The 23017-nt window shown below is 37.9% G+C and overlaps 1 protein-coding gene across 1 annotated transcript in view; it reads left to right on the forward strand.

The window, feature by feature from the left end:
• The window catches only part of PTPN14 (protein tyrosine phosphatase non-receptor type 14), a 70523-nt gene that overhangs the window by 21327 nt on the left and 26179 nt on the right, over positions 1-23017 (forward strand). Inside the window, exons 3-10 of the mRNA XM_003203853.4 lie at positions 8997-9094; positions 11515-11582; positions 14439-14509; positions 16244-16331; positions 17640-17728; positions 19358-19445; positions 20049-20131; positions 22419-22476. Coding sequence (XP_003203901.1) covers positions 8997-9094; positions 11515-11582; positions 14439-14509; positions 16244-16331; positions 17640-17728; positions 19358-19445; positions 20049-20131; positions 22419-22476 — 643 coding nt within the window. The remainder of the gene's footprint in view (positions 1-8996; positions 9095-11514; positions 11583-14438; positions 14510-16243; positions 16332-17639; positions 17729-19357; positions 19446-20048; positions 20132-22418; positions 22477-23017) is intronic.

Below are 23017 nucleotides of genomic sequence, written 5' to 3' on the forward strand. Positions count from 1 at the left end.
AAGTTGCATCTTTCCCTTACCTCCAACGTGCTCACTGTGTTGGGTTTTTAGTTTCTTTTTGTTTGTTTGTTTGAAGTGGACTGGGCTGCAAGAATGAAAATACTGATCATCGTGCATAGCCTTTAAGAGCTATATAAAAAAAGCAGTTACATGGCATTGCTACAGTTGGTCTGCTGAATAATTCAGCTGACTGAATTGGTTCCATTTTGTTTTTTGATCATTTAAGAAAAAAAATAGTTAAGAGAGCAAGCTTCTCCCATACTGTAACCTCTATAGCCAGATGTGTCTGTCTCAGTTCAGGAGGTGCAAATGTGTAGTTAACCATGTGAGGATTCTGAAGTCAGTGGGACTGCCATGTTGAACAATAAAACTATTCTAGCATGTGCTAAAAAATCCAAAACGGATGGATTGTGCAGCATACTGCTTTTAAAGAAATATGGCTAATGAACTCTTCATTCCCAGATATTTTAGTCTAGTGTTTCCATGTAATATTTATGCTTATATTGAATGTAATTTTTCAGCTGAAAATTTTGCAATTTTTGTAGTCCTCGTCTGGCCTTTATAAAGGCTAACGATCTGGTGGTATCACCAGGTCTGGCTTTGTTGGACTAACTTGAAGGGAGCATACTTTGCCTTTGCTTAGAGATGAGGCTTGTAAAGCAAGAGAATATGGCTTCCCACATTTTTTACTCTAAACGGTGTGTTGGAGTTTTGTACTGTATAATTCTGTAGGTATTTGGATTAACCCTGATAAAATTATAGGTGGTTGTGAGGGAGTTTATTGTGCTTATAAATTGTAGTGGGGCTCCCTGTAATTTGTTATAATTAATTCAAGAGTTCAAGGGCAGAAAATCAGGATCAGGTTGTGGCATGCCTTCCTTTCTTGCTAAAGCATGCTATTACTAGCCTTCTGATTTAAGGTTTGGCTTCATATTTGTGGGTTTATTTGAACTCAGAGTATCCAAAAAGGATAATACGCTGTTTTTAAAAACAGAGTGGATCCTAGGACAGAGGATGGATCTGTTGTGGTTGGGGGTTCCTTTTTAAATATAAAGAAATTGGTGGATACCAAAAAGTTGCATCTGCTGGCGAAGCCTTTCAAGGAAGGAGTACGTGTTTTGGAAGGCTTGTGTCATGTCTGCAGGCCTCAACAGGGACTGGGTGCACGTAAGTGCTTGTGGTCTATAAAAAAAAATGGCAGGATAAACAAAACACTCACAAAGCATTTATTTAAAATCTAACCTCCCTTCTCACAATCGTCTTATCACTGGGACAGGACATGGCACTGGTGGCTAGAGACAAAAGGTGTCTGCAGAAAGGCAGGGCCTGTGAGCAGCAGCATGGTACCTCATGGTTCTGCTTCATCCCCCAGCTCCAGCATAGGGAGAGGGAAACTCCAGCACTGGACACACCTCCAAATTTCTTCAGTCTTCTGCTACCAGTAAGAATGCTGAATAGGACAGTAACCCATGTGCCACATCTCTACATTTCCTGAACACCTCCAGGGACAATGACTCCACCACCTCCCTGGGCAGCCTGTGCCACTGCTTCACTGCTCTTTCCAAGATATGTTTCCTAATATTCAATCTTCCCTGGAGCAATCCTCTTGTTCTATCACTGCCACCTGGGAGAAGAGGCCGACCTCCAACTCACTACAGCTTCCTTTCAGGTCACTGTAGAGAGCAATAGCCTCCCCTGAGCCTCCTCTTCTCCAGACTGAGCAATCCCAGTTCCCTCAGCCACACTGCTCTCAGAGCAAGCAAGTTTGTTATTTGTCTCTTTGCTTGCAAATTGTGTGTCAAAACAAATGGAAATGCCTGTCGTTGTGAAATTAGCCTGTTTTATCCAAATTCTCTTTTCTGCCATTTAGCTGTAAACTCTTGCTTCTAAAATGAGAGACTGAGAGATGAGGGGGTAGATATGAACTATCTTTTCATCGAGATGAGGGGATAGATACAAATTGTGTTTTGATCTCCTTTTTCAGTTGTACAAAGACATAAAAAATGATGTTAACCCAGCATTGTTCTAATTTAATTGGAAGGGGAAAAAGAATGACACCAAGCTTTCCGTATGTTTAATTTTAATTTCCGTCATCTTTTCCACTCAGCTGCTGAATGAAACCAGGATGTAGGAGAGTTGGATGCTGTTTTTGAACAATCTCATTTCTTAGTTACCTGAAGCTAACCTTTACCTACCTTCTAGGGTTGTTTGATCAAGGAGTTCCTATCCTAAAAACTGTTATGACTGTTTTCACTGTTGGCATTGATAGTTTGCACTTCTGAAGGAATATCCTTCTGCATGTGTGACAAAGACTCTTTTGTCTCCTTCTTTCTGGCAAGGCTACTGATCTTTCTGAAGATCTGCTGCAGGGTGTGGCAGACTTGTTTTCAGTAATATCCTTCCAAAAATATTGTTCTTTGGTAGTGGAACACAGCCCTATTTTTTTATATTCTTTCATAAATCCCAGATAAATGGCTATTGTCTAGTGCTGCGAAATATCAGGCTTCCGCTGGGAGATAAATGGATGAAATTCCAGAGGAGCAAGCTAGAGATGGTGTTTATCAACATCATCTAAGTTTTTTAGAAAAGCAAAGGCAAGACGGTAGCACTGCATTACTGTCAATGACATCATCAATGTATGTACAACTTTTTCTAAAATGCCTTTAGATTAAGATGTGCTGATGGAATCTTTTCTTCCAAATGTGTTTCAGCATGCTCAAGCCCAGAAATCAAAACACCAACTTTGCCAATATCCTAACGATTGTATCTGAAGAGACCAACCTTATCTACCTACCTTTCTTTATTGCCATTAAAAATGCAGCTGAATTTTGGAGTAAATTTTGTTGCAGTATCAAGTGACTCGTATCAAATAAGCAATATCCAGTAAGCAGCATTCTTGACTGAGACTTAAGAACAAAATCTGACTCTCCCAAATCTTCCTTGGTTTCCTGTCTGAGTTACTTCACCAGCCACATGCCTCAGATTCTATTCATGAAATAAGGCTAATTCTATTTAAAGCACGTTTTTTTCAGATAAGCAACCAGGAAGAGTTAAATATTATCGTTTTCTCAAATGTGTAATAAATAAAAACAATATTTTTGTCTTTATCAAATAGTTCCTTTGCTCCCACATTGAATAGCTGTAATCTGACTCATCCAGCTCAAAGGCTGAGAAAGTTTGAAAGACCACACGCTTAAAATAAAAAGAATGAATTTCTTTTAAAAATGTAGCACGTACTTTTTTGTGGAATCCTGTTGCTACTTAAGCCAAGATCATGGCACGTTTTAAGGGGTAAAAAGAATAAGAAACTCACAAATATCAAAGCTAATGCTTAAAATAATTCTAGTTCATGATAAAAGTCTTCTGTTCATGAGAAATTGCTTCCCCTGTGGGCAGATAATTGCATAATTGTACGCATAGTCTCTGTTCAGAAGAATATTACCATTCTGAGGTAAACCTAAATAACCTGTGTCAGGCTGTTGTTGTGATTCAATGGGAATTTTATTGTATCCTTAATTCTTGAAGATCATCTTGTACTCTAATAGATTTTTTTTTTATTATTTCAATTTTATTTTATTTTTAAAGTTCAAAGAGAGCTGAATCACTTGCAGGCCAATCTAGCTCTCCTTTGAGTCTTGAAGACTTTTTATTTTGGGCATATGAAACAGTAAAGCAGTTCTTTTTCCAGAAATGAAGTTGAGTTACGTAGCTGTGCTGTTATCTAAGAGATAGGCTTGGTACCAAAATGGTACCTAATGAGTTATTAAAAAAAAAGCCAGTAATTGCATCATTAGAAACAATTTTAAAGGAATTGCACCTCTTGGATAACTAATGTTTTCTGGTGCTTGTGTGCATTTTAACATATACATATATAAAGAGTTACTGGTATTGAAACAAACAAATTTGTTCATGCTGACTTGAAGTTTCCAGGGAAACACATTGACTGGTTAAAAACAAAATTTGAAAAGTCTTTGATGCTGTTCAAGAGACACTGTGCGTTTCCCAAATCCTTCCTGTCCCTGAGGTGTAGAAAATAAAAGCAGGGAATGATAGCAAAGATCTAGACTGATCAGTACAGCATTTAAACAGTACTAATCCTTCTTGTCTCTAGCCTGTCATCTTTTATATAAATATATGTATGTGTATGAAGTAGATAGATTTTTAAAACCCTTGGTCAATAAGCATTTTTTATCCTGTTTTTGTATGTTTTCTGTCAGAGTTGGATATTGCTTGATAGGTCTGATAATGGGTAGTTATTGATGGAATATTTACCTGGTGATTCTTTGTAGAAGTTAATAATAGGAAAACTGAAGATAAAGCGCACCAACCGTTACTCTGCAAAATTAACCCATACTCTTGTTTTTTTAGACCATGCTTAAGTATCTCCATACAGATCTGACTTCCAGTGTTGATTGGGCCAGGTTCTGCATGACTGACTGTATTTAGAAATACTCCTTATTGAAGAGAGTGTAAATCAAAAAAGCTGAGTTACTTTCAGCATATTTAGAAGAGCAGCAGACAGGATATATTGGATAATCAGTTGTGATTGAGCAGTACAGCGAAGTCAGTGACACTCTATGGATACCCATGTTCTTTTTTGAAGTGAGAGCAGAACAGGAAACTTGGTCTTGGGAGGTCTATGCGGAATTGTATGGGCAGATGGAGTTTCCATAGGTTTACACAGCTGCATCTGAGTCAGAATGTGGGTATTGTAATTACATTTCAAAATATTACCCTTATCTCCTGCTTCTAGGGTTTTTAACCCTCTGACGTATTATGTATTGCTAAAATGCAGATGTTGATTCTGGAATACAAATGTTCTCATAGCTGTCCAGTTTACTTTAGAAAAAGTGTGCTTTTCAGTGCAATAGATGCAAATGTACTCTTCGTGTATTCTATGATGGTTAAATAGAGTTGTGGGAAATGATACCCTTATAATTATGGCTTTGTTCAGACTTGTTGTCCACTCCCATTCCCTTTGGAAATAGCTACAGGCTGGCAAACTGTAGTAGCCTTCATTATACTGAATACCCAAAGGCTCTGCTAAAAACTGTTAACCCAAAAATGAGGGTGAGAGATTTCAGCTCTCAGTCCACTTGGCTGTGGTGGTCTCTCCTCTTCTCTGTGCTCCCCTAGTATCCCAGGCTGACTTTGTGTGTAAAGCTTTGTAAGTTTTAGTTTTGAATTTCTTGCCTTTTATTATTTTGCAAACTTTTCTTTTGTTCAGTTTCCATGTGCTTTCCTAGCTAAACCACTTAATAAGAGGCTTATGAAATGCATGTTTTTATGTGCTGTTCTGGAACAGCTTTCCTCGGTGAACGTATAGCCGAATCATTTTTAAAATGTTTAATTGCCTTCAAATTATAGATATACTTTAGCAACCTAAACAAAGAGCATTCTCAGCTATAGCACAGTGGCATAATAACAATGTTTAACATAATTTCAGATGAAGGAGCCTCAAATCCTAGATAGAATATGGGCCAATTTCTGTTCCCTGTTGACTGGGCAGAAAGTCTGACTATAGTTTTGCAGAACAACTGAGCCATGAATCTGCAGCTCCTCTAGCCTTTGAGCAGAGCTTCCTTCAGGGCATTCAGTGACAGCTCAGCTCCACCTCTTCCTGGACATTGGAATTAGCGACTCCAGTTCATGCCTTATGTGACTCCAGTCTATTAGTAACAAATCCTTGTATTTTGTTCTACTACAGTGTTAGTAAATGCAATGCTGTACCATAATATTGTACAATATTGCTGTTAAGATTTTTGAGCATGACCTGGTATCAGATACAAGTTCGCACACCTTCAAATGGGCATCTTTTCCATAAAGTGCTAAGTGATTTCTTAAAACATTTTTCTAAAGTACTGTCTAAAATTGCAGGTATAGCACATCACTTTTCCTTTTGAAAGCTGTGGTCACAGCATTTGGTACTACAGTAACTGCATTGGCATCCTATTTTTCATGACGCTTACTTAGATAACCCAAACTATGGTTTCTGTGTGGTTTTGGGGTACTGCGAGTGGAATCATGGCTTCATGAAAGCTGGTGATACTCTTGACTTTTATGGAGCTAGGATGTCGTGGTAGAATTTTACATTATTTTAATTTTCGTGTAGTCTCTTAACTTTGTGTCTGCTTTAGCAATAGTTTTAACTATGTAGAGCTTTAAGGAAGAAGGAGGATTTTCCTTTTGTTCTGCCAGACTAGAATGTGCAATTCATGCATATATATGTACCAGTGCCATAAATAGCATGCTTCAGGATTACAGTCTTTAAGATCAGATTCAGCAAACACTTACTCACCTATGTGCTTGACAAAGCAGTTTACATCAGCCTTGCATGAAAGCATGTGTGTTTTCAGAATTTAGAGTTAGTCATTGCAAAGAATTGCAAACAAGCTGACTTGTCTCTTGGGCTAGGCAAGTGTGAAGCCTGGGGCTGAAGCTCAGGTGTCATGCTGAGAAGCACTATGATTTTATATTGCCTCTCTCCAAAAAATTTCAAAGTTGGCTGAAGGTTTAACTTTCATGACTCTATGAAAGCCACGTCTAAGCACTTCTGGTGAATGTTTTCTTTCCTCTTTGACAATGTTATTCTTCCTCCTCTCTGGGGGAAGTGAGAGGGAAGAGGAAACCTAAAAATGAGTAACCCAACAATTATTTTTTAAGTGCGCATAAAATCCGTGAACTCAAAGGGGAACTTTTCATACATTAAAATATATCCACAGGCTTTTCACTGAGAGAGTTGCACTGCTTGTAGCTGCCAATGGTGCTGCTACCTTGAGTACAGGTCTGTTCAGAGCGTTGGTGCTGTCTAGTGGCAAGTTACTGCATCTCACATTGCTGACAGAAGAATTAACTGAGGAAGAATGTAATGCTGTATTTGATTAATACCCCTCAAAGAATGGCTTGGGTTATGCTGGTTTTTAAGCACGTAGGTTTTTTTCTAATGCTTACACAGAATTAAGTGGTAATGTTTTTGAGTGTAGTTAAGGTAGTGCAATCCCTGTGACACGGGTGATAATTGAGTGGCTCTTCATTGCAGAAAAGTGAATTGCCTTGGTACCAGGAAGGTGACTTATGTGTGTGAAATCATTAAGACAAGAACTGTTTATATTCTATCCCCAAAGGTTCAAACTTAAGATCAAATGTGATGTGCTGGTCCAGTTAGGCATTTATTGTCCTGAGTCTTCTTGACTGCTATTCCTTTGCCATGGTCACGGGCTCTGAGGCTGGTTAATATCATTGTGTATGACTTCTTTCTTAATCCAGTTCTGACAGAGTGATCTGGTTTTGTTCAAGCAATTATTTTAAAATCCATTCTGTTTTGAGGGGATGCCCTCACTATTTTGTATTGGTTCAACCTTACCTCAAGTACTGTGTGCAGGTTTGGGCACTGCAATTTAAGAAGGACATAAAAATGAAGAGAGTGTCTGAAGGAGGACTAAGAAGATGGCGAGGAGCCTGGAGGTGTGTCAGCAGTGACTGTGGTCCCTGGGTTTGCTCAGCCCAGAGCAGAGGAGCTGAGGGGAGGCCTGATGGTGGCTGCAGCCCCTCACAGGGAGCGGAGGGCAGTGCTGAGCTCTGCTTTCTGTGACAGCGACAGGGCCCAAGGGGATGGCATGGAGCTGTGTCAGGGGAGGGGCACTGGGGGATAGGGACAGGGTCCGCACCAGAGGATGGTGACCTGTAAAGGACATCCTAGCCTTGTAAACCTGGTTAAGGTGGGTCAGACTGATGTATATGTTCACAGCTCAAGAAACCCCTTCACTTCTTCATTTGATGACTTTTGGGTTTTCTGGATTGTGGTTAGCAAGGCACATCAGTTACTGTCAGCAGGTCCAGTGGTTGGGTGCATGAGACTGAGTGGACATACAGACTGGTCTACTACAGTGGTGTCTCCACTTTTGAGCTCCAAGTTGATGAGCTGCATGTCGACTAAGCAGGAATTGTTATGTCTCAGCTGGGCTGTGTGACATTTGCCTGCATGAGAAATTTAAGCTGATGGACACTATATTATTATATTCCTTTAGCTCCACTCTATTTTTTTATTGGCACAATAGTGGCTGCTATGGGGCCCAGCAATTGTGGCTGTAGTTTTCTCAGCTGCCTATCTTGTCCCTTGCTGATTTTAGTGCCTGTGCAACACAAGTAGCTCAAGCAAATATGTATTGTTGCCTACAGATTAAAATGCTGTGGCCAGTTAACGAAGCTGTCTTCACTGGACTTCAACATGATATTCTGGAGGGACGGCTGCTTTGACCAGCTGTGCTATGGGTCTGGTACAGTTTGGTGGGTGGAAGGGATGCACAGGTAGTAACTTGTTAAGCTTTTGTGGAAGTTGTCTTTTTTGTCTGCACCTACTCTTTTGCAAATATAAGGTGAAATACGTAAGCTCTGCTGTGTGGTTTAAACTCATGTAGTTTACCTTGTGATTAGTTGTTGATCAAGTTTATGATACTAGAAATTGTTTTTGCTTTATTGTGTCTAAGTCAATGTTACAGATGAAGGATTCCAAATTAAAAAAAAAAAACAAAAACAAACGTCAATATGGGCCATAAAGTTACGTTGGTCAACCAAAGTATATTGCTGACATTCCTTTTTTCCTATCAAAATGGTGATAGTTGAGCAAAAAACAGCACAGAAGTGCAACAGCCTCTTTGTGAGAATGCGTGTCTTCTGTAACTTGTACAGAATTTATAGCGGAGGTTGTTCCAGCAGATATCCTGCATCTGTGTGGTTTAGAACATCTAAATCAAACTAGAACATCTTATTTTCCTTTTTGTACACCTGGAAACACTGCACATATATGGATCATTTTGATTTATTCGCTAACGTGTGTACCTTATAGATGATGTGGATCTTCTTAAACCAGGCACTGACTGCTGTTTAGCTGCCTGACATGTTTGTAGCGAGTTTTTCTTGCTTTAAGTAGTCTCTTGTTCTGTAGAAGTTGTATGTACATACTGCCCTTCTGGTTTGTTTTCTTTTCTGGTTTGTAGATATCAGTATTACCTACAAGTGAAAAAGGACATTCTTGATGGCCGATTGCGTTCTTCATTGGAGCAGGGAATTCGACTAGCTGGTTTAGCAGTGCAAGGTAAGATGATGTGATCTGCTTGCCATTTTCCAACTACGATATTTTGGGTTGTTCTGGATGTTGACTGGTACTAACTGGGGCCACGTATGACTCCTATTCACAACAGCCAGGTTTTTTTACATATTTAAAAATGCATGGGTGGACTGCTGTTGATGAAATGCTTGTACCCTGAGGGAGGGAATGGTGGACCACATCACAATCTGCAGCTTTCCTTTTTTCTGAAAGCCATGTTGGTGAATTTGAACTAGACTCCAGTTCTAGTTCCAGCCACAAAGTACTTTACAGTAATGAATTTGCTTCACATTCTCTGGTTTAAAGTGGAATTACATCAAAGAGCATAGGAGCAATTTTAATTTTACCTTTAATTAAAAACTCATTTTGCTGTGTAGCGCTATCTGCAATATGAAAGAACAGATGACCATAATTTTTACATGAATTATAAATTAATAAACTGCTTTTTATTCTAAGCCTCGTAAGGACATCAATGAAAGTAAGATCATACATGTACATGGGTAAAGAAGGAAGCCCTGTATTTGTAGAAAGTATATTTCACTCTATCCATGACTATGAGAATTCAAAGTACAATTCCAACAATCATGCACTCAACACTGCACTTCTGGGGGAACAGGGACAAGTACATATATATAATAACAAATGAGAAGATCTGATTCTTGAAACTTACAGGTTCTGTGGTACATCATGCCCTACTAAAATTTTTATATGTGAGAATCTGACTCTTAAAATACAGTTGTTGAAAATATAGAACTTTCAGAAAGTTCTAAATGAAAACTAAGAATCTTCATTTTTCCATTTTGAGTAAACTTTGTAGGAATGCCAGAGCAGCCATGATCTGCTTCTTGCTGCCATTGGTAGTTTTTAAGATGCTTGGCAACTGTCTTGAAAATAGGTTTTCAAAGGTGTTAACATCGTACTCTTTTCTGGCATTGAGAGAACAGTAGATAAAAATGAAAACCCAGGTTTCTAGGTTCTGTCTGTACCAGCTTCCTTGAATGTGTTTGAGAAAGGTATCAGCAGCTGTTTTTTTTTTAAATACTCTAAATTGTACTGTCAAATAGCAGTACCTTAAAAATAATGCCAATTATGATTAAGAGTAATATTAATATGATATTTATAGGGCAGTTGTTCTGTTGTAGTATTTTATTGCTTGGTTAAAGCTTGAAGGAAGAATGTTTTCTGTTATATCTTGATATGTTTTATGAATAATGGAAAAGACGTATACAAGATTCTACTCTAAATCTTGTAATATGAGAAAATTAAACTTTGCCAGTATGTAAGTTAATGATAAATAGGCACCAAATATCTTTCTCCGGTCTTGTGTTTCTTGCAGGTTTTGCTGACTTTGGGAGCTAATCTGTAACATTTTGCAGTAGTCACTGTTATCCTGAATTTTCAATGTAATCTATAATATTTCAAAGGCCACTGCATCAAGATCCTGCACTTAATCTTATTTGCTTTATTCATGACCTTGTATTACTCCCTTTGTCTTTTTTGTGTGATGCAACTGAAGATATTTGAAATACTTCTTTTAAACTTGCAGAGTCTGTTTCATGTCCATTTTGATTTCTTTCTGTTTATGTTAAAACATAACTCTGAGGTGAAAACAAAATGAAACTGCATTTTTGGCATCCTGCAATACGTGAAGTTGTCTAAAAGCTTTGAAAGAATGTTTAGTTAATATGATTTATGGTGGGGATTTCCACCTTCTATAATATAAGAATCTTGTAGATGGCGTTTGATCCACTTCAGCTAATATAAAATAGAAACCTCCCGGCAAGATATTCTTTTGATATAAGTTGTTGTGTATTTAAAAAATATATGTTCTTTTTTTTTTTTTTTAAACGTAGTTTAGCCTTTAGGAAGCACTTTCTACAATTTTGAAACTCTGTTAAAAATTCATTTTTTTTAATACAATTGACTTGTTGATCTTCGCTTCCGAGGCTGTAAAATTAAGCATTTTTCATACAATTATGTAGAATTGTAGCAGGGGTAGGCTAAATTCTTTTTGCCTGGTTAGGACTGGGGATATTGGAGAAGCAGAAGTATGTACTATTTTAAAGAGACAGGGGTATTGCGGTCTTGTCAGATAGTAGTATTAATTCGTTGAGGTTACAGTAAGAAAAGAACCTCTTGCACTCCCGATGTTTAAGCACTGCAAATGGTCATAATATAAAGGATCAAAAGAGAGAAATTGCTTGTTGGCTGTTATTTGATCTCTTGTAATAGCACTTCTATTTTCAGGCCCCCGTGTTAAAAGCTAAAGTACAAACAGAAATCTTTGTTCTGGGTTGTGGCTTCACAGAGAACTCACCCACTTGAAGTTAAGCATCTGCGCAAAGACTGAGTGTGGTCTTAACATGTGTAGAAAGTGCTAAAATGAGTAATTGTCTTGTTTTTTCCAGCGGATTTTGGAGACTATCATCAGTTTGAATCTCATGACTTCCTCCGAGAGTATGTCTTGTTTCCTATGGTGAGTTCCTTATCCTCCTGTCTTGTGGTCTTTTATGAGTAATTTCTCCATGCCTCAGAGATGGCTTTGTTGATAACAGAATAAAAGCACCAGCACTGAATTATTAATAGCAGAAATAAACTTTGCTCTGCGATATACTCGATTGCAGCTGGATGAGTAAGAGCTATAGAAATTTAGCCGTTTTTCAGTTCCTCCTAAGTCTCCACTGAGAGTAAGTGTCAACAAAAAAGTGTACTTACTTGAATCAAAAAACAGTTTGCAGCTGTTTAGAATGTTGTATATTAACTGTACTGCAGCATTAGTGACATGGCCAAACAATGGGATATAAAAACTGCTGATGTAATAAGGTTGTGCCACAGGACAAATCATGCAATCTTTGCTCAAGAGAATGTGAGTTTACATCAACTGACTGTTAGACTGAAGTGAACTGTGAATCAATTCTCAAAATGTTCTCCAGGGACTGTGCTGTGGAATTGTTTTAAATTTAAATGGGAAACTAGCAAATGATTTGAATGCTGAGGGAAGTGTTTTAAATCACTGATGGCATTAGGAACTATGGTGATAAATGCCAAGTACTTGTAACCCATGACAATGAGTCCATCTGGGAGAATGGATTAAAAGAAATGGAGGAAAAAAGAGAAAAGAAAGGAGAAAAGAAGCGAAACACCACCACCTTAGATTAAGGCTGTCTTAGTTCAGAAACTCCATGAGCACAGAGCTTGAGCATAAACTTCACAAAATAAAAGAAATTGAAATTCTGTCAGGCTAGAAACAAAATTTGGAAGTGAGATGGGCTTCTCCTGCCCGAATTGTTAATGCCTAAAAATTAAGCAGCTGGTTTCCTTCAGTAAGTGGAAAGACAGAAGGAGAATGATTAAAGCATTTCATCCCATTTACCTTCACTTTTTGACTGCATGGGAACTTCAGTAAGCTGGTAGTCAATTCTCAAGTCTGAAGAGGTGATGTGAAAGTGCAATTTCGAGCTAGCAGACAGAGTTGATTGTTACCTGAAAAAGAAGATCAGCAAGAAGAGGAGAAATTAATGAATATGCAGAGATATGAATCTTTTATACCTAGATCAGGGCTTTGGAATTGACCTTTCACTGAGGATCCTCTGTTAACCTGACTAGTGGAGCAAGACTTCTTTGTTAGGAATAGGTGTTATTCATCTATTCTTGTTACAACAAGAATTCTTGTTAGTAATCGGTAATTGATGATTTTGTATATAGTCGATGGCTTATGAAGTCATGTATGGTAGTATAAGTGGGAAAGATGATGACTGCAAGTACAGACAGAAGGGTGTAGTCAAGCTGTCACCTCATAAATTACACCTACAAAGTTCTTTCAATATACTGATGGTGTTTTTATTTAAAAAAAAAAAAATAGGGGAGAGTTTAAGCCTCCAAATGAGATTTCAAGACACATTTTAACGTAGTTCAGCAGTGACTTTTCAGGCCAATATCCTAGAACTTCCTTTTGTGAGTCAGCTGCCTTCGCTGTGTTGTTGTGGTCTGTATGGTGGTAAGTTTTCCTCTCACTACTTTGTGGTATCTAGCCATTCATCCATGCTACTACCAATAAGTTTGACAAGATCAGCAAAGTATTGGCCTTCAGGAGCCTTCAGGAGCCTACTCTTAAATCAGCTGTTTCTCTAGGCATCTCTTTCCCTTCTTTAACTTCTGGTCTCTGCCCTGCTGGGGAGGAGTGAGTAATTCAGCAGTAAATACTTCACCACAAATTCGACAGTTGCTAAGTGCTATAGATATAAACTAGTCCTGAAGCAAGTGGGAGTATTTCAGCAAATCTCAGGCACACTAAGAGCCTCCAAGAAGAACATTGCCATAAATTCATTAGTGAAGAGAGACGGTGCATGAGGGAGGGGCAGCTACCTTTTTACTGTTTGATCTTGTGAGGCTACAATGTGTGTCAAATGGCATTTCTTCAGTAGTGAAAAGAACAAAGTTATGTACACAGTACACCCCACAGGTGTGTAGCTGTGCATAGGCATGTACTGTGCCATTTTTCATTAGCACGCTACCACTTTCACATATTTTTGTGACAGAAGCAAATATCAGAGGGAGGGCCTCGCTAAGCAACAAACAAGCAGTGTACTTAAGTACTTTACATGCAGTTTTAAGGCTTTTAAAAGTAAAAATAAGAACTTAGACATTTTGCAAGAAAATGTTTTAGCTTCCTTTTTGTTGTCTTGAATTTATGAACAGACTTCCTTTATTAAGATTCTCCCAATTATTTCAGATTTTTTTCTACCGTATATATAATCTAATTTTTGGAAGAAAAAAATTCTACTCAGAAATGTGTCACAACTTTAAAGTGAATTCCGTTACATAGTAGAAAAGATAGCAAAGTTTTTGATCCCTGTTAACACAGGGAAGGCAGTACCTGCAGGCTGCAGGACAGGAAATATCCATACGTTCAGTTTGCATGGTGTGTGGATTATTTTGGACTGTTCTGAAAGGTATATATTCATTTGTAGACTTCCAAGTGCTTTTCAAGGCTTGTTTGCTCCCTATCCAGGAAAAGATCTCTTATCCATGCTCTGCAGTCTGTTCTGATTTTTGCAAGAAAAAACCCCACCTTAGCACTCTCTTTAACAGTATCATTTTACCCCCAAAATAACCCATCTCAGACCATGATATTTTTCTTGCATGTCTTCGGCAACTCCTGCTCAACGATGTGCCCTGGATTTCAGTGCAGTTGGTGCTAAGCTCCTTCTCTGTAACTGCCTCCAAGAGGACAAACAGGAAACAACCCTAAAGCATGCCATCGGAATTCCTGTTTTGCATTATGCTGTCTCTTTGGATGAGTAGTTTTTAATGCTACTTAATATTTTTATAGGACTGGACCCAGGATGAAGCTGTCCTGGAGGAACTGACTCAAAAGGTTGCACAAGAACACCGAACACATAGGTGAGCTTGATATGTGAAGATTCAGCTTTACCACCTTTTTTTTTTTTTTACTTCTCAATTGTCCTTCTCCTTCCTGTACTCTCCTTCTGCCCCATCCTTTCCTTGCAGTGGTAACTAACTTTTCTCCATGTTACTGTTATGCTACATCTAGCTGGATTTTTAATTGGTGTTTGCCTGTTGGGCACGCAATTTTGCCATGGAATTCCATCCCACATAAATGCACATTTCCACCATCAGGTGAAAGGAACATGTGTAAAGCTACTTGTTATGTACTAGACTTCTTTTTCTTTTCGGTTTCATTTAAATCTGGGTGGTGAAAGACCTCCATGACTTGAACAGGGTGGTCCAAGGTGGTCTCTTCAAGGGTTTTCTCTTACTCGAGAGAGGGAGGGATACATACCCTCCCAACATAATGTAAATGAAAATGACAAAATGCACCTTATCTTGTTGAGTTTTAAGTCTCCTTGTAGAAAAATTTAAATACACAGTCACTAATTAATAATCTACATGTTAGTCCTTAAGTCTTCCTTTGTAAATAGACTTATTTTGTGTCGTCTAGGTGTCCTGATGGTAAAGGTATTCAATCCTCTAGAAAAATGACATTGTCTGTATGTTATTGGAAATTATCTTTCACGTTATATTGGTAATCTACATTTAAAGCTCTATTCTGTCTATCTATATATGAAATGTAGTTGGAATACTATATGAAAGATGCAACATTCCCAATTACATGACAAAAAAAAATTGGTTCTAAAGGTGCAAGTACCAATATGAGTGGAAGGGCATTCTCAGTATGAGTTTCAGTATAAGCTTGGGCCTTTGATGCAACCAGAGGGTTAGCTTCCAAGCTGACCATGAATAGACCTTATTTTGTTCTTCAGTCTTTGCCCAGGGCTGCTTGTGCAATCTTGGTTAACTCACGGATTTGAAAAGTAAGATTTCCATCCCCTGCTGTGCTCTTTAGAGCTATTTCAGCATCACAAAGGACAAATACTTATCCTTACTTCAGCAGGTAGATCAAATTCCACCTGCGTTCTCTCCCTGTTTCTCTTAAGAGTCTAGTTCCTATATTTCTGTTTGTAAGCTATACTAAGGAGGAGCAAAGAGGAGAAACATTAATTGTGACCTTGTTTTGGAACAACCTGCAATCTATTCTGACCTGCTTTTGAGAACTGAAGTCTGAATTCCTGAGCTGTGACAGGAGCATGTGCAGATATGTGTGTAGAAGTTTTCAGATGGTTTGTTTTCTGTTATGAAAGAGAACCTTCTAAAAACTTTGATTATTGCCTATGTTGCAGCCAATATGAAAATGTAGGTCTTCACTTTTAAGTCATTTTAAGGAACTTCAGTGAGCTTATATGCTGTTAATGCAAATTAGGACTCTGATGGCTCAAATTGGCCATCCAAGACTAGACACAAAGACACAATCTAATGCAACAACCCGATGTTTAATAAAGCCTGGAAAAACATTTGATGCAGTGAACAATGGATCAGTTCAATATGTTCCTCCTATAGTTTGAACTATGTTTTATACCTTACCTTAGCAATGTACAGTAAAATTACACCCCTTACTGTTTGTGATGCTATCATTGAAAGTTGAGTTTGTGTTGTACATTTCTAGCCAGCATGTCCAAAACATCCTCTGAAGTGGTCTGTGAATCTGCCATTCTTTTCACTAATATATTTTATGTGTATGTGATATCAAAACATTTGCTGTTGTTACTCCAATTGCAGTGGCATTACAGCAGCAGAGGCTGAGCTAATGTACATCAATGAAGTGGAACGCCTTGATGGGTTTGGACAGGAAATGTTCCCTGTGAAGGTATGTTAGCATATATAAGAAAGAAATCCCTACATCCAACTATGCAGTGGCCTTTGTAACACATGTGCGTTGTTCATCCAGAAGACATGAGAGTTGTTTCACGGTTCTAGAAGATGAAATGGTTTCTGGTAGTTTGGAATGGAGACTGCAGCATGAGGGGGTATCCTACTGCTGTCAATTCCCCTCCACCAAAATCCTTTTGACACAAAAGGCTGTATGTGCCAGGGTCTGTCTACCATGCATGCTCCCTTGGGAAGCTGAGATGTTCCTGGGGAGAATGACTGGGGCAAATAAACCTCAGTTCTGGTCTTATTTCACAGGATAGGAGGCTAAGACCTTTTTTCTATCTTTCTAAGTTGCTATTTATTAAGCTTTAACTTTACCCTTTCCTTAATTTCTTACACCTACACACAGGTCCTCCAGACAGTTAAAACTGAGAGGGTTGTTCAAGGTTTAATTTGCAGTGGTAGTCAGTTCCCCTTTACTGGAAGCTTCTTTCTGCCGTGTGCAGTCTGACTCCATTGCTATATGTGAAGCTAGCGAAGAGTTGGTTTTGTCAATTAAATGTAGAAAAACTTTGTCAAGATCATTAAGCTTTTCTAGCAATAAGAAAAAGCATTTTAAAGAGAAGAACTGTAAAAGGTAACAGGAGCACATATGGGATCCTGCAAGAAAATGTGGACAGACATAGAAAGTCAGTGGTTTTTGAAAAGCATTGCAAGAACAGTGGACGGTATACGATGCATGCAGATGAGTATTTAAGCAATAATTGCAAAGCAATGCAGGCTGTATCTGTATAAAGATACAAGTATGTCTTAGGATGGCATGCATAGAATACTTTGAATGAGGAAGTGTGATGGGTAAGGTTTTTGAGATGGATGCCATCTCCAGGTATGGTCTGGATTCTGAAATCTGTTTTATCAGGTGACTGGAGGAATAATGAGTGTGAATGAGGACTGTTGCTTTTGAGAGTCATAAGGATTCTAGATAACTATAATCACAGTTATAGGGTATGTGAGCTGTTACATAACAAATGCCTGTGGTATCTTTGTTGTTTCCTACAGGAGAACCTTGGGCTCATTTAGCCTTAATCTATTCTCACTTATCAACATAATGAATCCACCTAAGTGTTAGGTGCTTTGAAATAATGAAAATCAGAGTCCTGTAAAGCAGCAAACTATAGGTTAGTCAAGGGTTAGTCCCACATTCATCCTTGAGAATGGCTTCTGTTTGGTAGTTCAGCACGTGTTCTTGCGCATGCCTTTGCCAGTTTCTTGATTAATCTAAATATATACCCTTTTTGTGCAGGATAATCATGGAAATGACATACACCTGGGTATTTTCTTCATGGGAATCTTCATAAAAAACAGAATTGGAAGGACAACTGTGATCTATAGGTAAAAGCTAGGGACTTCAGCATTTAAAGTGATCTTCTTTTCAGAGCTCTGTGTGTGGTTTTTTTTCTTCTTTACTTAAATATGTGACTTCAATAGTGCCAATCCTCTCGCTAAGGAGTAGTCACCTCACTGTTTTCAGCATTGGCCTCTTGGCCGTAAGAGATGTGATAAAGAATAATTTCTGATGTCCCTGAATGGGTTTGATGGCAAGAAAGATCTAGTTGTCTGTCATGTATCATGTTCTACTTACAAGGCTTTGATCCTTTTTCTTTTCTTGCCTTTGTGTCTGCTTCTTTGATGCATCTGAATGCAAATCTGTTAAACCTCACTGCTGGCAGCCTAGGCACTCAATGTTTCTGAAAATCTGGTTTCCATATTTAGGTATCCCACTAAAAAAACTGAACTTTCTCACTGCAGTTTTGAAATCTATGTGTCTGTCATTTACATGTTTGTACAACTGTTTTGATTTTTAAGAATACTAACGCCTTTTATTGACCTTCTCTTGTGGGTTTTGTAACTTAAAAAAAATTGTTATGTATGAAAGTGTTGCAAGAAGTCTGCTACTGTTGAGTATTTCCATTAATGTTGATGTTAATGTGGAGTGGATTTTTCCTATCCTTGTTGCTGTTAGGATATGAACCTGAACATTAATTTATGAGGTACACTCATTTTTAGTCATAAACTAAGGCTTGTAGCAGACTTGAACAAGAAGGGTGTTGGCTTTTATTTGTTGTTGTTTTGCTTAGCTTTGTTTGTTTTGTTTTCACCTAAAAAGGGCATTAAATGATTATCTTTGAAATTGTCAAGTCTCTTTTCCACATGGCTGATGTTTTACGTGTGTAATTCTGTGAAGAAGTTAGGTAATTCTTTTAATTGTGCCATTCTGAGGACATCTTAAAATGTAGTGTCAAAAACAGAAGTTTCTTAAATGTAGAAATGATAGCTGGTGCTGGGATCCTTATTCTTGCAAATATGCACTCCAAGCATCCTGCCATGACATGAAGAGGAATGCATGCAAACAGAACAAACAAGTCCTTTCCATCCCCATGGATTGCATGCAATGTACACCAGTGCGTCTGTCTGTCAGCTATTTGTAAGAAGATTGTAACTCCAATCTTGGGTAACCTGACAATTACTTGAAAAAAATAAAGTGTGAATGTTAAACAGAGTATTAACATGATATGCATAGCCTATGTAACCATGCTGACAAGTTACCCTTTTTTAGAAAGAATTGTCTCTGTAGGAAAGTTGAAAACAGGAGGAATGGCAGTGTAAGGAAAAAAAAAACAACTCCATCTGTTTGTAGTCAAGCAATACAAAAATGCTAGTGTTCGGTATATTTATTGCTAATGTGTTTTCAGTGTACATTCTGTTGCAATTCCTGAAGTCAGTGTTTTTAAAGAGAGCTTTTAAATTTGCTGCTTCAGGTTAAGAGCTGAAAAATCTGTTTCTCCTTGAATCGGAGCTTGATTTCCTTGTTATCCTGGCCATGTTTCTTCACCAAACAGCTACTGAAAAAGCTTTCCCATAAAGCAGGACTCATGTTGACTAAGGGATTCTTAATGCATTTGTGAAATGCTTGAATGTATGTGTTGGCAAACTGTACCACATTTTTTTTTTACTCTACAGGTGGAATGACATTGGGAATATTGCACATAACAAGTCTTCAATTGTTCTAGAGCTGATCAACAAAGAGGAGAATGTGCTCTTTCACACAGTAAGAAAAAGATCTAATCAGTGTTATCAAGAAATCTGCTTATATAAAGCATATTTATTAAAAACCTTTTAAACTTTAATTCTAAACATACTTAAGTAATAATATGCTGGGAACTTTGCAAAAAAACTGAAGTGCTTGTTCATTGAAACATCTGTGGTGCCACACTGCCTGTCATGCTGGCACGTCAATAGCAGCATAAGAAGTTGTAGAAACAGTAGACAAGCTACCACACGTGCATGCACTGGAACTCAAGGAGTGCAGTACTGCTCTGCACTTAAAATTGTCTACATCTCACTGAACCAAGCCTGCGTAGAAACTGAACCAGCAACTTTCAGCCATTTTTTCTGTTGTCCTTTTCTCCTTCCATCGTGACTTAGCAGGGAAGAGGCAGCATGCAAAGGCATGCCACACTACTTCAGTAATTCAATGCCTTAAACATTCTTGAGGGCACTAGACATGTTCTTGGCAGTCAGATTCTGTACATGGCGGACCTTACTAAGCATTACTATGATTGGATTTGCTATTTCTTGGTAAGAATAACAAAATGAATGATTACATACATTTTTTCTTTTTTCTTTTTTTTCCTTTTCCTTGCGTTTAAAGGATGATCTTGAAAATGCTAAATATATCTCGCGGCTGTTTGCAGCAAGACATAAGTTTTACAAACAGAACAAAATCTGCACAGAGTGAGTACTCTTTCCTCAGAATTATATTCTGTCACCCTGCTTTGGAAGTGCTTGGAGTTTTGGTGTGTCTGGCTTTGTTGTTTTTTGCTAGTCATCTGTGTCAGTTATTCTGCTCTACTTTGCTGTTTTTTTCTTTCTAGTTTTAACCATTATCTAGAACAGAAGAGTGAGGTAAAAATTTAATTCTGAGCCCTCAGAGGCTGGATTTATGAGCTCTGTTGGGTCCTGCTCCCTGAACAGCCAAATCTGACAGAGTAATGAATTGAAGCCTTTAGTTTCTGTTGTTCATAACAACCCGGAGTGCTAGTATAAACTGGATTGAAAGGTGACTTACGTTAACATGCCAAAATATGAATTACAGTAGCATTTTAAGGATGTGCTATGCATCTAACAAGGTTGGTGGAAAACACAGGATATCCTCTTCTAATTTGGATAGCACAATTAATCTGCTTCTTATGTGCACCAAGCAGGAGGGAAACCTGGGAAAGTTCATTTGCATAGGCATACAAGCACAACTCAGCAGAGACTAAATCTGAACCCAGAGTCTTTTATAGGCTCTGCTTTGAGCACTTACTAAAAAACTGGTCGTGAGCTCATTCTCTCTCACAGGTTTATTCACTCAAACTGAAGGAGGAATTCATAAGACTTTAGTTGTAAGTCAAAACTAAGTTTATTAGCTGAGAATGCTTCTTTTGTACCAGCACGTGGCCAATTTTAATTTGAGACAAATTTAGCTTTAATAAGTCTAGAGTTTTGTGAGTATTTCAAAATATGCCAGATTTGTATAGCAATGGGATCATGAATCCATTGCAAAACTTAAGTTTAGATAGCTAGGAGGCTATGAAGAAGTCTCATCAAAAGTTCTAGTTAGAGCTGGACATCCAATCTGTTCAGCTGGGTAATACTGTCTGTTGGAAAATAAAGCCAGTGACGAAGGGATGATTGGAAGGTCTAACTTTCTAGTATTACATGTGCACGCAATATATAAGCACATGGTGAATTGCAAGTATTGGAGAGACTGATGAGGTAAACTACACACGGTGATACTTTTGCATACAGAGAAAGATGTCAATTAGATTGCAGATAATGCTTGCCCGTGGAAGTTGAGCAGAAGACCAGAAAAGGCCTTTGTTAGCAGTGTATAATGCATTACAATAGCCCAGTGCTAAATTTAATACTTTGAGAAGAATTGAATTCAGAGAAGTTCTTATTTATCTCTGCTGTGACAGTCAGAAAAGAAAACAAAATGCCATTATTTGTTGTCTGAGAATTATTTCCCCTTTAAACTGTTTATTGGGGTCAGCAGAGAGGACTATTCCATTTCAGTTAATAATCTACACTGTAGAAGCAATAGCTTTTACTCATGGTTATTTCTGAACACTGAGCCGTAAGTATGTGGATATCATGAATTGGGTGTATCAGTTTTGCATACAACTTTCAGATATTTGAATTAATAAAGATAGGGAACATCAGGAGATCAGTGGAAGTAATAACTGGAGTTTGAATGTATTTCTGCCACTACAACTGCTTTCCTTCCTACCACAGTCTCATGTAGTATCAGCTTCTTGTTAGGGCCACAGGTATTGATGACTGCATATGCCAATGTGTGTTTTCTAGCCGAGTAATTTTCCTGACCTCTGTGTTAAAATTGTAGTTGTTTGCTTTCCTGTGAGCATTTCCTCTAATTGCACATAACATCATTCACCAGATCAGAAACTGTAGGAGGAGAAATTCCACCTTTCCTCTCTTCACGTAAGCACTATATTTCTGCCTCCTTCAAATTATTTCTTTTATTTCATTTTCTTTCTTCCACATTCCTCCTTCCTTCCACTTTGCATAGCTATTCTAACACTGTATTTGGTCCTGCTGGTATTAACCAGTTGCTTTTTTCCTCCTGATCTGTGTGCATTGCTTTGGAGTGATTGCTATGAATTTCATAAAATTGTATTTTTTTTACTATTCACATTAAGTCATCTAAGACTGTGCCTGTATGACATGTTCAGTTTTTATTGCTTAAGAGACTTTTTTGTTTGATTCATTTTCAAGCCACAGTTGTTTTTTTCTTGTGTTTCCATATAAGCTAAATAGAATAATAATAGAAGGCATGTATGTTTTGGAATTGGAATACTGTATTTAAAGAAAGATCTAAAATATTTTCATCTTATTTACATTCATTTAATCTCATATATGAGCAGTATTTACAGATCCTTCATCTCTCATTCTTCCCCTTCATTCCATAATTAGAATTGAAATAGTGTAGACAAGCATTTCTCTTTTTCTTCCACAGACAATCAAGTTCTCCTCCCCCTATCCGACGACGGCCCACTTGGAGTAGATCGTCCTTGGTATGTATTGTGGTGAAGTCTTTAAGAGTGTCTGTACCACTTCTGATGAGATGGGACATTGTGTAAGATGGAATACTTTCTAAATTTCAAATAAGAACATAAAATCATTTATTGTAGGCAATATGATTGGAATGAATTTCAAGGGTGTGGCTGCCCAAGTTGATTAGTTTAACTGGATAATATCATCCCTGACTCTCTTAAAATTACAGTCTTCAAGGCACTATATTTTTACTTGCTCTGCAGAAACTAAGAGTTTTTTCTACAGGATTGATACTATATTCTAAAGAAAGCAGTCCTCTACAGCCTAGAAATAATGTGAACCATCTTTTGCTAAATACGTTGAGATCCATTCGCTGCATTAATTTTACAGCTTCTTGTGTTTTTTCAGTGACTTGATTTTTGTACAAAATCTATGTTTAATTTAACTCAGTTTACTCTGTTTCTAGACTTGAGTGCCTGTTCTCTCTATGAAGTCACCGTTATTTTAAGTAAAATTTTTATCATCAATCCAAGACTGTTTCAGGGTTGTTTTTTTTTTTTT

The sequence above is a fragment of the Meleagris gallopavo genome, chromosome 2 (genome assembly GCF_000146605.3).
Source record: "Meleagris gallopavo isolate NT-WF06-2002-E0010 breed Aviagen turkey brand Nicholas breeding stock chromosome 2, Turkey_5.1, whole genome shotgun sequence".
Taxonomy (NCBI): domain Eukaryota; kingdom Metazoa; phylum Chordata; class Aves; order Galliformes; family Phasianidae; genus Meleagris; species Meleagris gallopavo.